This window comes from Eulemur rufifrons, chromosome 8 (assembly GCF_041146395.1).
Source record: "Eulemur rufifrons isolate Redbay chromosome 8, OSU_ERuf_1, whole genome shotgun sequence".
Lineage (NCBI taxonomy): Eukaryota > Metazoa > Chordata > Mammalia > Primates > Lemuridae > Eulemur > Eulemur rufifrons.
In genome coordinates this window covers 111,103,759-111,118,673 of record NC_090990.1, presented here as the reverse complement: position 1 = coordinate 111,118,673, position 14,915 = coordinate 111,103,759, and the positions used below count along the sequence as shown (strand labels likewise).

At 39.1% G+C, this 14,915-nt stretch overlaps 1 protein-coding gene across 1 annotated transcript; it reads right to left on the bottom strand.

The window, feature by feature from the left end:
• Positions 1-4,585: 4,585 nt before the first annotated feature.
• On the bottom strand, positions 4,586-14,614 carry LOC138390110 (pre-mRNA-splicing factor SPF27). Its single transcript, XM_069478946.1, has 7 exons — positions 14,482-14,614; positions 14,282-14,374; positions 10,458-10,528; positions 9,677-9,838; positions 6,864-6,914; positions 5,955-6,035; positions 4,586-4,901 (listed from the first exon to the last, which is right to left on the bottom strand). Exons 1-7 carry the CDS (start codon positions 14,572-14,574, stop codon positions 4,775-4,777), a joined length of 678 nt encoding a protein of 225 aa, XP_069335047.1. The 5' UTR covers positions 14,575-14,614; the 3' UTR covers positions 4,586-4,774.
• Positions 14,615-14,915: the final 301 nt, after the last annotated feature.

Genomic DNA, 14,915 nt, shown 5'->3' with positions numbered 1-14,915 from the left:
TGATCCCAAGAACACTCCCTGATAAACTTCCTGCATTCTAATTTCCATCTCAGAGTTTGTTTCCTGGGAAATCGAAGTACAACACACATGATAATTATAGTTTTCACCCAACTATTCATCTATGCTACTTAACAATTTAACTGTAGAAAAATTTTGTGAGCCCAGATTTTGGTTTCAGCAATGTTATTCAATTTTGACATTTACAGTTTAGAATAACAAAATCTACCTTTCATAAAAACCTGCAATATCTTTTCTGTGTTCTGGATGAGCTGAAAAAGAAAAAAATCTTGGCACTATCTAAGATCACATACCCCTTTTGGTGCTATACATTAGTTCAATTTGTGAAGAGACTAGTAGCCACAAACAGCTAAGCATACATAATATTAATAAACACCAATCAAAAGGAAATAATGAGTTGGTGGTAACTCTGTCTTAGCAGGATATACCGTTGGTTAATGGAGTGCATTGCTCATTGCCTTGTGTAGGAACACTGTTGGAGTCCCAGGTACTCTACAGAGGTAGTCCACAGCTGGAAATTTTATAGAGTGCTGTATTGGGTCACAAAGAAATTGTGATAGCATTTGATTTGTTTTTATGCAATTGTCCAAAAATATCTTTATATATACTTTGTACTTAGCACGAGTTTTTTTTTTAAAGCACCATCTGATAACACTATCAGGTGACTCTTAGTTAGGCACATTATTCTCCTCTAGTTTACAAGCCCCACAAGGTTCATAAATTTAAAACTTCGAATAAAAATGGGCAACAAACCATTGTCATTCTAAAGCTGGTGGTAGAAAAGTGATATCAGTGTTGTTAGAATGGTTACCTCAAAGTGTCTACAGCATCAAACTGTATGCAAAATACCTTGCTAAAATGATTGGGCCGATAGCTTTTAAGAAGGGTGGAAAAGGAAAAATTGGCCATTTGTATTGCCAAAGGCCTATGTCACTTTTTTTGTTCTTATGTCTTCTTTTTAAAAATGTCCTTTCCTCAACAAGACTAATAAATGCAGTTTTTGAAACAAATAGCATTCAGCGCAATGTTAACACTGAAGTAGATGGGTTTATTTTGCATTCTTTATAATACATATAAATGCTGGAAAGGGAAACGTATTGAAAGTGCTGGGTCTGCAATTGACAGATTGCCAAAGAACAAATTATATCCTGTGCTGTAATTGAGTATTCAACAATAATGAATACTAGGAGAAAATAGCAAAGTAGCAATTATACCAATTACAATTGATTAGTTGGTATTAACATAAAAAGATGTGCTCATTGTATTATACTCTATTATGCCACAAAAAGGCTCTGATATATTAAGATATTTGACTCCTCTGTAAAATCCCTTTCTATGATTGATTAAATTTAGTGGATTTGGAAGGATACCGGGAATTTGTATAATTACTCATAAAATTTTATTTAGTTATGCTATTATTTTCATTGCTTTATACTACTATAGTTTCTAATCTATTTTTCCTGTGTTATTGGAATACTACCACTGCACTTTAAAAAACAGAACAAAGTAATCCAGAAGAACTGTAATAACTGGAATGCATCTATATCCACTGTTGTTTACTGTTTGTTAGAGATTGAGATTAAAGGTGGCAAGGTTATCTGCTACTCTGTATAAAGCAGGTTAGCAGGACAAGTAGTAATCTTAGACTTTTCTGGTGAGTTGGACATCCTTTATATTTTCAACAATGAAAGTCAAGTCTATGTAGGATTAAAATTAAACTCTGAGAAAAACAGAAGGATCCTTCAACATATGAAACACCAGAGTAAATTTAATTATCTCCATTTTCTCAAGTCATGGAATGGAGAGCAAACATAAGAATGGCTGCTGCATGGTAATTTATTTAACTTTTTAATGACTTGTGCCCTCTATGGTCAAATAAGAATATTACAACAAATAAGCAGTTCCTCTTCTAAAAGTAGGAGGAATTAGCCAGGCGTGGTGGTGCACGCCTGCAGCCCAGTTACTGGGGAGGCTAAGGCAGGAGGATTGCTCGAGCCCAGGAATCTGAGGCTGCAGTGAGCTGTGATCGCACCACTGCATCCCACCCTGGGTGACTGGGTGAGACCCCAGCTCAAAAAAAAAAAAGTAGGAGTGCAAAAGAGTATGTTGTTGAAAAGACCTCCAAACTTAATGAAAAGTACAAGATATAAAATAAGCCAAAGAACTTTTAAGTGTGACTAAGGAGATGTTCTCAGGGCCAGTTTTTAGTGACTGGTTAAAATTTAATTACAAGCAAAAGCCTAACATACATGTCCACTAACACAATTCAAGACTAAAGTTGGCCGGGCACGGTGGCTCACGCCTGTAATCCTAGCACTCTGGGAGGCCGAGGTGGGTGGATCGTTTGAGCTCAGGAGTTCGAGACCAGCCTGAGCAAGAGCGAGACCCCATCTCTACTAAAAATAGAAAGAAATTATATGGACAGCTAAAATATATATATAGAAAAAATTAGCCGGGCATGGTGGTGCATGCCTGTAGTCCCAGCTACTCGGGAGGCTGAGACAGGAGGATCGCTTGAGCCCAGGAGTTTGAGGTTGCTGTGAGCTAGGCTGACGCCACGGCACTCACTCTAGCCTGGGCAACAGAGTGAGACTCTGTCTCAAAAAAAAAAAAAATAAATAAAATAAAATTAAAAAAAAAAAAAGACTAAAGTACGCACATCAATAGCGTAATTATAATAGTTATTCCCGCCAAACGTGCAGTACCTAGCTTGCATTCCAGCCTTGCCAAAAACCCCAACAATAGTTAGCCATTTGTTTCCCAGAAATCACTTAAAGCTTTGTTCCCTTTGTCAGAATAGGCTTTGTAACTGTCAGAGAAGCTGAAGCCAGACCATGACCTCTTGTTCAGTTTCATTTTTCCCCAGGGCCTTTGTCTAACCATTGACATTATGCCTTTTCTTTACATAGCTAGGCTGCACTTGCTTGGCATTTTCTATATTATCTTTCATATTCACTTACATGTAGATAGCCACGGTGGGCTGAAAAATGCCCCCCTAAAATGTCCAGATCCTAATCCCTGAAATCTGTGAATGTGTTCCTTTTGATGGCACAAAGAGCTTGCACACTGATTATGTTAAGGTTCTTGAGATGGGGAGATTATCCTTCATTATCAGGGTAGACCCAACGCAATCACAAGGGCGTTTATTAGAGGGAAGTTGGCGATTAGAGGAGAGAGGGTGCTAATCCTGCTGGCTTTGAAGAGGAAGGAAAGAAGCCAAGGAATGCAGGTGGTGTCTAGAACCTGGAAAAGGCAAGGAAACAAACCTTGCCCCAAAGTGTTCTCACATTTGGCAGGAATCCAGTCAGAAATGAGCTATGAATTCCCTACTTCTAAGCTCTCCAAGAGTAGGATATAATAGAACACTTCCAGCAGGTCTGGCAGGGGAAAACAGGAACTTCACCAGGATGACGTTAGAGCAAGCCAAGTGTAGGTCAGAATGTAGCAGGCCAGCTGGGTATGGTATCTCTCACCTGTAATCCTAACACTCTAGGAGGCTGAAGTGGGAGGTACTGAGGTCAGGAGTGCGAGACCAGCCCAAGCAAGAATGAGACTCTGCCTCTAACTAAAAAAAGAAAAATTAGCTGGGCATTGTGTTGCACGCCTGTAGTCCCAGCTACCCAGGAATTTGAGGTTGCAGTGAGCTACAATGACTCCACTGCACTCTAGCCAGGGTGACAGAGCAAGACTCTGTAACCAAAAAAAAAAAAAGTGGCAGGGGCTCACCTGGACTTTGTTTCTTACTGTATAAAGATGGTACAATCTAAACTGGTTGCCTTCTATGCAGGGTACAGGTGAGATGTAAACTTGAGATCCCTTTCACCAATCTCCTTGGAAAAGTCCCTTTACTTTTTCCCTATGTTAGGTAGAAAAGCTTTTCTACCTAACATAGTGTTATCAAGCACATGTTCTACAATGTAGTCATTGAGAAATGATATTTAGGAAGTGATTTTGAGATCTCATATGGTTGCAAATGTCGTTATTCTACCCTCACACACTTGACTGATAATTTGGCTATGTATAGAGTCCCAAGTTGGAAATAATTTTTCATAAGAATTCTAAAGGTTCTTCTCCATTACCTTCTTTCCAGGTTTCCAGAGATGCTGTTAAGAAGCTTGAAGACATTTATTTTTTATTTTGACAGAGTCTCACTCTATTGCCCTGGGTAGAGTACAGTGGCATGATCAGAGCTTACTGCAGCCTCAAACTCCAGGGCTCAAGTGATCCTCCTGCCTCAGCCTCCTGAGTAGCTGGGACTACAGGCATGTGCCACGACAACTGGCTAGTTTTTCTATTTTTGGTAGGGATGGGGTCTGGCTTTGTTGCCCAGGCTGGTCTCGAACTCCAGACTCAAATAATCCTTCTGCCTCAGCCTCCCAAAGTGCTGAGATTACAGGTGGAAGCCACCATGCTCAGTCTGAAAGCTTTAAATAAAGTCCTTGGATATAAATATGGTCCAAGTAGCTCAAAAATTAATTCTATGACATAATTTTATTCTAAAGTTATATTTATCTTAAAAGCCTAAAGTTTTCTTTATGGCTATAAAAATACCACCAAGTTAGAAATTTTTATTTTTCCTAAGATATGCAAATAGAATTAACACAACAGTTCACATATTCTATAATTTCTAAACATTTAGCCATCAACTGTCCCTGTGAAATGCTGTTGTTGTCCTTCATAGTTCAGAGACAGTTCAGATGCCTTCTGTGAAAGCCCAACTTTTCTTCCTTTCTACTCTCAAAATTAATTTGTCTTTTCAGAAGTCTTGACGGATGTTTTCTTTGTTTGCCTCTCCATGTTGCTGCTTGATTTGATAGATTTCATTTTCTAGTTGCACAATAGTCCGTTCAATCTCATAATTCTTACTGACCAAGGATACCCAACTAGAAAAGAAAAAAAAAGAGGAAAAATTACTCAATATGAAATCTATCTTAAAAGATTTTATTTTAAATGTACATATACTGTTCACCAGGGCTGTAACACTAATCTTCACTTTCAACTTTCCATATTAAAAACTGAGGCACAATTGTGGGAAAGTAGGTAAAGGGGACACAGGCGATCTCTGTATTATTTCTTACAAACTGCATTTGAATCCACAATAATCTCAAAATAAAAAGTTTAATTTATAAAAGAGTAAATCAGGAATACCCAGAGAGAGAATTAGTGAGATAGAAGAGACAGGAAAGAGAGATGGAAGATAATATTTAATTGGATTAACAAAAAAAGGGAAAATAGGGCAGAGGCAATAGTCATAGAAAAATAGTGGCGAAAAGTCTAGAACTGACAAACATGATTCAAAGAGGCTTCCCTTTCCCCTAAAAAAAACTCTAGGAAAAATAAAAGGAAATACACATCTGTATTCATAAGATTATAGTAACCTGAAGAAAAATGTGAAGGGATGCATAAGAGATTGATAACACAGGGTTTACGTAGGGGAGGGTGGAACAAGAATGATGTGGGTGATGAAGGGAGGAAGAGTAGGGAAGAGCAAAGCAAAAAAGAAAAGAGAACTGACACAAAATTCATGGGTATATTTAGGGATTTGTATAAATGTATATATATGAAGAATATTTTTAAGAAGTATAAACAAAAGGGAAAAAACTGAGGGACAAATTATCAAACAAAGTATTCTTCTGGGTCTTTGTAGTCAGGAAAAAAAGAAAAAAGAAAAAAAAAGTAGTATGGAATCTCCCTTCCTACAAAATTTTCGGAGCCAGAAATACAGGACTAAAAATGGCACTCTGAGACCATGATCACCTGGCGTTGGTTCAATTCTTGTTTGTAACTCTCTCATTGCTTTCCAAGCCTACACCTAGAAAGGGGCAGAGACAGTGAAGGGTAGATTCAGAAAGTGGCATTTCTTTGACACCTGCGGCATCCCATTCGAATAGTGTTTGAATAGCAATGTGAAAGCTGATGGAATTAGCAATACTCACTTTGACTCCATTTCCCTCAATTTTGATCCAGCTGTGAGTTGCATGTTCTTTCGCTGCCAGTTTAAATCTTGAATATGTTTTCTGTAAAAAATTATTTATGTTACTCAAATACATTTTATTGAATTATATTTTAATCACAAATTTCATAAAACATGCTCATTATGAAAAATCAAAAACACACACAAATACAGATTACAAATCAAGTGCCTCCTCCCATGCATGTGTCCTCCTTCCTGCTAACTGCTGCTGCGTTTCTGTGGGTCATTCCAGATCCTTTCCTACATGTATGTGTAGAAATCAGTTTATAAAATCAGATTATGTGTGTTATGCTTCAACTTCTTCTCCTTCTAAGAATGACTTTTTTATGTCTGTAGACTTAACAAGTGCAAAGGGCCTGACAGAGATGGTTTTTGGATCTCAATCCCCTATTTCTCCTCCACTCAGGTAGTGCAAATCCAGTGCCAGACAGTGGACAGAGAGAGTAGATCAATTGTTTACTTTCATATGACCATAGTCTCAATGGTTTCTTCTTCCTCCCACTTTCTATTTATTAAGGGTTCACTTAAACTTTGGCTGGGTGCAGTGGCTCATGCCTCTAATCCCAGCACTTTGGGAGGACTACTTGAGGCCGGGAGTTCAAGATCAGCCTGAGCAACACAGCCAGACCCCATTTCTACAAAAAAAAAAAAAAAAAATCTGGGCGCAGTGGCATGTGCCAGTAGTCTCAGCTATATGGGAGGCTAAGGCAGGCAGGCGGATACTTTAACCCAGGAGTTTGAGGTTGCAGTGAGCTATGATGGTGCCACTGTTCTCTAACCTAGGCACCAGAGTAAGATCCTTTCTCAAAACAAAAAACCACAACACGAAAAATTTAATTCTAAAATAATAGAAAAAACAATTTCAATTTACCTTAACTTCTGAAGCTCTTTCTGTGCATGTTCAATCATATGGACTAGATTTCTAAACGAAAAGAGAAAAAGTACATTGACGTACATTCAAATCTAAGAGTATCAAGTAAAAGTGAACTATCTAGTTCATACAAAGTCAAGTTCTTCTGCTAAAATAGTAAATATTGAGCTATATGTGCCAACTACTATGTTAGGCACTTCATATATACTAGCTAATTCAATTCTCACAGGAATTCTCTGAGATACGTATAATTTATTATCCCAATTTCACATGTGGGGAAACTAACAGAAAGATGAAATAACTTGTTCGAGCTAAGAGAGGTCAAGCATCTGAGCTAGGCTCTATTTCAGGTCTTTTAAACTCTAGAGCCAAGCTGTTTACTGATATTTTGATTTTGAGTACTTATGTCACTTCTTTTTTTTTTTTTTTTTTTTTTTGAGACAGAGTCTCACTCTGTTGCCCAGGCTAGAGTGAGTGCCGTGGCGTCAGCCTAGCTCACAGCAACTTCAAACTCCTGAGCTCAAGCGATCCTCCTGTCTCAGCCTCCCGAGTAGCTGGGACTACAGGCATGCGCCACCACGCCCGGCTAATTTTTTTTCTATATATATTTTTAGCTGTCCATATAATTTCTTTCTATTTTTAGTAGAGGTGGGGTCTCGCTCTTGCTCAGGCTGGTCTCGAACTCCTGAGCTCAAACGATCCGCCCACCTTGGCCTCCCAGAGTGCTAGGATTACAGGCGTGAGCCACCGCGCCCGGCCGCCACTTCTTAAATAGTCATGACTTCCTTTCACAGAAAAGATAGAATATATCTGAGTACACTCGCTTTCTTTGTATTTCTCAACTCCTTTTCATTTCTTTATTTCTGTATCTACATTTATCTTGTCATTATCTCCTCCTGTCTACTGCTAACTAGAGAGAGGAGAAGAAAAGAAAACCATTGTAGAAGGCTGGAGTCCAAGTCAGCTCTAAATAGCACAGGCAAAAAGTTCAATAACACATAGCACTATGTGTTTATTATCATTAGAGAAGTAATTCAACAGTAGATTTCAATCTCTCTCTTTAAAATTTAAATAAGTTTTATTGAGATATAATTCCATATCCTATCAATTTCCTCTTAAGGCAATGGATGAATTATCTTTAGAATCTATTTCAACCACACTTGGCCCTACTGTGTTCTTGCTCTAGATCTAATGTTTCCTGGCTTTTGTGACTCAAATTGTCTGCTGCTCACCTGAGTTACTTTCCTATCTCTACTGACTGGTCTCTTTGCACTATCTGCTGTTCTCTCACAATTCAGTCTTCAAACAGCTGTGCCTTTCTAAGCTTTCCCTCAGCTCATCCTAGTTTCCTTGGCTTCAACAATTACTCCATGCTGAGGACTATTACTTTTAGTGCTCTATTCCTGACCTCTGACCATTGACAAGCTTTCCTTTAAATTACTGCTCCCTGAATGTTTATTTGTTGTCCTCTCCCTTCTCCCGTCCTCCCTCTTAAATTTACTTTGATAAACAATACAGCATACCTCTCCTCTGCAGAAGTACCCATTGGATTTGGAGGAGACAAAATATGCTCAGGGGAGTGATTAACACTATAGAGTACCGTGTCAGTAAACGGAAAACAAGAGATGTGCACAGTAATGAGAATACTCACTCAGAAGAGGGAGTCAGTACTAATGTAGTACTTGCCCCTGTACTGCCAAAAATGGACTACTGGTTACCTGGCATAGAACTTGTTTTCTCCACTAGATAAAGCTTCTGGAGGACAAGGAAGACATTTTTGCCACCTTGTGAAATACATTTTCAATTGATCTCTTAAACTCCTTAATCACCCTAATCCCATTCTTTTTTTTTTACCCCTTGCAATAAATTCACAAAAGCAAGTGAGTTGCCCGTTTTGTACAGTTTCCCAAATTCTGGATTTTGCCTACTGGATTCTCATGTGGCTACAGAAATTTAAAACATTCTGAAGATCTCAGAAAATGTATTTATCATTTTGTGGTTTTGCTTTATATAGTTATGTTTCAGAAAAACATAATTAACAAAAGTTTTCCATACAGTCATGAGGTTCAGTGGCCTTTTCCACTTAAATTGTTAATAGACACTCAGGAAAGTTTAGGGCTCAAAGGGGCTAGAGATAATCTAAGCACTGAATTTTACAAACAAGGAAAATGAACTCTGGATAGACAATAAATACTAAAGCTAAAACTAGTTACATGAAACAGAAACAGCGTTATCAGTGGCTTATTTTGGCAGCAAAATCCAGTGTTAATTCTTTTCTTACAGTTTTGAGTCTCACTATTCACAGATTCTGTATTTATGAATCTGCCTACTAGAATTTATTTGTAGTCCTAAAATCACTACCTGCAGTATTTTGCAGTCATTATTGGGCATGTGCACAGCAGTGAAAACTCTGGGTTGCGTGGCATGCACATCCCCAGCTGAAGTTGAACAAGGAGATGCTTTGCATTCTTGCTTCAGCTCTCAAACAGAAATAACCAGAGGATGGAGTTCAAGTTCCAAGTCTGGCATTGGTTAGTGGGGTAGTCTCAAGTAAGTTGCTTTACCCTTTTGAACGTTAAGTATTATATAAAAATTGTGGCAGTTAGGTTTAGGTCCTCTTAGTGCTCTGAGCTTTGAGGTGGGTCTCAAAGTAGTGGCCTTTTCATATGAGTTGTAGTGCTAGGACATGATCCCAAATCAAAGTCTAGTTATGTTATTTTTATCCCACTTCCCCTACCCTACCTCCCGAACTTTTAAAAAATACTAAAACTTTGAATGGGATGGGTTTTACCAAAAGAAAAAAAGCTTCTTACTCATTATACACTTTCCAGGCATTACATCCATGCTGTGACATTAGTTCCAGATTCTCAATTCGAACTGCTTGATGCTCTAACTGGGCCATAGAATTGTTTACACATTCTTGCCATGCAGTAATGTCATTCTTCTGACCTGAGGAAGGGGCTGGAAGCTCATATCTGAAATTAAACAACAAAATAAATAAAACAATATATACTGCCAAATCTTTATACCTCCTCCCAACAGAATGCCCCATAGGTCTATGCACATTGTAAAAACCACAGAAGACGGAAGATGTGATACAAACCTTGCAATAAAAAAAAAAAAAAAAACCCTATATATCCTAAGAATCAATTTACAAACAAGATTTAGCACTATTATATATAGAATCAAAGAATTGTTCACTTTAGTGTGAACTGGTTAAATAAGCTATATTACATTCACATAAAGGATAGTTATGTTAGCTATTACATGATGTTAAGAATATCATCTTTACATCATGTAAAGAATATCTAATAATATTAACAAATATTAAAGGAAAGAAGTAGGATATAAAAAATTTGGCTACCATTTTTGTAAAACACCCGCACCCACCTATCCACCAATGCAGCCATGCCCCCTGTAGAGAAAAAAATGGGAAGGGATATAATAGTTCTTCACATTTAGACCCCACACTCCATTCTCTCTCTCCATACTACCCAGTCTTTCAGTACTGCCAACACAGCCAGCAAATACATTCTTTATAAATTTCAGCTCATTGAGTTACTACAAACTAAATTTTAATTTCAATTCTCTTACCGCTTCATACTGAGCAATTCAATTGGTTGTCGAGCAGCCAGTCTTTCAAACTCATTTCTCATTATGTCCGTCTGATATATAAATAAAAGGAAGAATTATTTCCAAGATCATACTGACAAACTGAAATTAACAATCACTGAATAATGGATTTAACCTATGTAGGTTATTTATTCTTTGTAGTACCCATTATAATGGATCATTTCCCTTCCCTTAATTCTTTTCTGGGTTAAAAATGCTCGCTGGGATCTGGAGAAGAACTCCCCTCCCCACCACCGCCCCCCATTTTAATTCCATATTCCATACTCGGGCAGAAAAGGCAGTATATATAAAGCCCACAGAGAGAAGGATTAATCTTAAATCAGTGGTTTTCAATCCCAGCAACACGTAAGAGATCAGTTGATGAGCGCTATGGTTTGAATATTTGTGCCCTCTGAAACTCACGTTGGAACTTATTCCCCAACATAACAGTATTAAGAGGTGGGGCCTTTAAGAGGCAATGAGGCAGAACCATCATGAATGGATTAATGGGTTATCATGGGAAAGGGTCTGTTATAAAACCCAGTTTGGCTCTCTCTCGTGTGCTTCCACCTCTCCATGTGATGCCTTGTGCTGACTGGGGACTCTCTTACAGAGAGTCCTCCCCAGCAAGAAGGCCCTCACAAGATGTGGCCCCATGACCTTGCACTGCCCAGTCTCCAGAACTGTTTAATAAATAAATTTCTTTTCTTTATAAATTACCCAGACTCAGGTATCCAGTTATATCAACAACAACAACAACAACAACAACAAAAAACCAAACTAAGACAGAGAGCTTGAAAAACAATTCTAATCCCAGCCACATCTCACTCTTCTCCAACATTCCTATTTAATTGGTCCTGAAGCAGATCCTGGGATTATAATTTTTGTTTTTAACCCACCAGTTGATTATAAAGTGAAGTCAGTGTTGGGAACCATGGATCTAAGTACTCAATGGTTATGAGGGAAGAAGAGGACTTTAACAAAATAATCTGCTTTAGGGCTATGAGCCTAAATTTACACTTTCTTTTTGGTCCTGGTGGCTGTTTTCACACTTTGCTCTTTGCAAGGAATGGAGAAGAGGGGAAAGGGCAAAAGTAACCAGTTCTGCTATCTGCTTTAGCAATTTTGGTCAATATCTTATCCCATTTCTGTTCTGCATATTTCCTACCCTAAGTATTAATATAAAGAACTGCTTGAGTAAAATATTCATTCATAGTAATACTTCAGTTATCCCATGTAATTTTCAATTTTCTGAGGGCTTTAACTATCCTAACAATTACACTAAAGAGTTTGCAAAAAAAAAAAAAAAAAGGCCATCCAGAAGCCCCATTCACATTTAAAAGTTTTGCATTAAGCATTTCTTATTGGAGAAAGTCTGTTTTGGGGAGCTATTGCTGAATTACACACAATTCTAAGAAAATGTGGTTATCTAGTTACCTACAAGAAAACCAAGGCATTCTAACTAGAAGGTTCTGCACAGTAACAGACAAGGAGTAATAACTAAGAATTAGGTAAGAGAAACTACAAAAATGAAGTATAAGCCTGGGCAATATCAAGACCTCATCCATACAAAAAAAAACCTAGCTGGGAATGGTGGTGTGTACCTATAGTCCCGGCTACTCAGGAGGCTGAGGTGGGGAGATTGCTTAAGCCCAGGAGTTTGAGGTTGCAGTGAGCTATGATCATGCCACTGCACTCCAGCTTAGGCATCAAAGTAAGACCTTATCTCAAAAAAACAAAACAAAACCAAACAAAACCAAACCCACAAAGCAGTGTAAGTTGTCTTGAGTATGTAACATAGGCCAAGCCAGTGTTCATGGAGCCAAGTCAGGAAAAAGCTCCAGGTATGTTGGGCACATATTAAGTGTTCATTAAGTATTCGGGTGCCTGTTGTGTGCCAAGCACTGTTCTAGGCAATGAAGAAGACAAAAAATTTCCCTGCTCATGAAGCAGCGTTATCTCAGCTTAGACAGGTCTTCCTCGACCATCCATAGTAGTCCTAGTCACTGCATCATATCACTACTTCCTCTCTATAGCATTTAACAATAATCTGATATTTTCTGATTTGTCTGTCTCAACACTCTAGAATGAACATGAAAGTATGGACCTTGCCTATCTCTAATATCCAGCAAATAGTTGTTAAATGAATTAATGGAACAGTTTCAAAGGCAATGTGAAGAGTGGTTAAAGTCTTAATCAATTACCCTCTCTAAGCCACAAGTTTCCCACCTAAAAAAAATGGGGATAATAAACATATGTTGTTATATAGTTTAACTAATTAATTAGAGATGTGGTCTTGCTCTGCTACTTGCTGGAATGCAGTGGCACGAAAATAGCTCACCGTAGCCTCAAACTCCTAGGCTCTGGGGATCCTTCTACCTCAGCCTCCCAAGTAGCTGGGACTATAGGTTTGCAACACTATGCTTGACTAATTTTTAAACTTTTTTTGTGGACACAGGACTCTCCATATGTTGCTCAGAGTGGTCTCGAACTCCTCGCCTCAAGCGATCCTCCACCTTGGCCTCCCAAAGTGCTGGGATAATAGGGATGAGCCACCATGCCTGCCTGTACTTAGTTCTTAATGTGGTTAACATCTACAATTAAGTAACAACATTTAGAAAAAGTATAAGAAAACAACTTTCTTCTACTTAAAACTTTGCCAACATTTTTTCATGTTACTTCAACATAAACACTGTCTTTTAATAACAATCCTTTCATAAATAAATGATTACATAAAATGGGGGGAAATCCCAAATATGTACATCCTGAAATGCCTGAATCCAGTAATTTATTTATTTATTTTGAGATAGGGTCTTGCTCTGTTGCTCAGGCTAGAGTGCAGTGGTGTCATGATAGCTCACTGCAACCTCAAACTCCTGGGCTCAAGTGATCTTTCCTGCCTCAGCCTCCTGAGAAGCTGGGGCTACAGGTGTGTGCCACCACAATCCTCCTGCCTTGGCCTCCCAGAGTGGTAGGATTACAGGTGTGAGCCATCACATCCAGCCAAATAATACACATATTTTCAAGAGACAGGATCTTGCTGTATTGCCCAGGCTGGGCTCAAGTGATCCTCCTGCCTCAGCACCCTCACCCCAAAGTAGCTGGGACTACAGGCCTGGTTAATTTTTTAATTTTTTGTATAGAAGGTGGTCTCCCTGCATTGCACAGGCTGGTCTTGAACTCCTGACCTCAAGTGTTCCTAGCACCTTGGCCTCCCAAAGTGCTAGGATTACAGGTGTGAGCCACAACATCCAGCCTGAATCCAATAATTTAGAAATGACATTTTAAATTTCATTGAGCTAATTAGACCTAACTAGTATCTTGGGTGCAGTTCTAGGTTAAACATTTAAAATAGTATATACTTAGATAGGTTTGTCCATTCAGTCTTTACACGCATTTGGTAAATACTCAGGCTTTGATACAAGGGCTGCTCTCTCCAGTGGTTCTAAAAGACCTGAGGTAATTGGGCTTATGCATATCATAAAACCCTACATCACTTACTGTAAGGCAAACCTTAGGGAGCAGAGAATTCCTGTGAGAATTTACGCATGGACTCGATCTCAAAAAAGTATACACATAAATTTTTGCATTAAGATAGAGAATTCGCGGAGCCTCAGAAAGTCTTTTTACGTGTTTCAGAATAAGAACCCCAGAGAAAGCTTACCTATCTTATCTGTTACAGGTAAGTAACATCTAAACAAACACCAGTTACAGCTGGAATTTAAAATTCACTTTTACGTAACTAAAGCTCTCAATCCAAAATAAAAGTTCACGGGAATCCTCGGGCTCATAGACATCACACTTACTTCAAAAGCAGAATAATCCGGGGCTGTCAGGTAGCTCAGGTAGTTTTTAGTTGGTCGGTATCTGCGGGTTTCCTCCTCCACGAGCGCGGCAGCCTAAGAACGAGAACCAGGGTCAGGGGAGAAGCGGCGAATCGTCAAGTGCTTCTTTCAGTACTAGGCCAGCGAGCGCTGAGTCACCCACATCGACACCCCGCACTCACCGCTTCCCTCACACCAGGCGCTTCATAACCTTGATCAAAATACGGCAGCGCATCCACCACAACTTCTCCAGCCACCAAGCCCGTGCCCGCCATCACAACAGCTTAGGTTCGCTTGCGTTCTCTGTTTGCGCAGGCTCAGTCCTATTTAATTACGCCCGCGTTCAACACTGTCGTAATCCACGTCGCCTGCGCACTGACGTAGGCGCATGCCCAGTTGCTAATTCTGAAGGCGTATGTGCCCGGCAGCTAGAAATTGCGGGGCTATTTTGTTTTGGGCGGCCGTGCCGTGACGTCACAACCTGTATTTCCAGCGTCTGCTGAGGACCTCAACTTTCTGTCCTCGGTTTGTCCGGTTTTTTTGCCTGCGAGTGGTGGCGATTTGGTGGATTTGGAACTTTTCGTTTCCTCCAGAATGTTGGTATCTGGAAGGGAAA

Coding starts and splice junctions, on each gene's coding strand:
- LOC138390110 (XM_069478946.1), bottom strand. CDS start 14,574: ATGGCGGGCACGGGCTTGGTGGCTGGAGAAGTTGTGGTGGATGCGCTG. Junction 14,375..14,481: donor CGCCTGGTGTGAGGGAAGCG/GTGAGTGCGGGG, acceptor TCTCGTTCTTAG/GCTGCCGCGCTCGTGGAGGA. Junction 4,902..5,954: donor TTGAGGGAAATGGAGTCAAA/GTGAGTATTGCT, acceptor TTTCTTTTCTAG/TTGGGTATCCTTGGTCAGTA.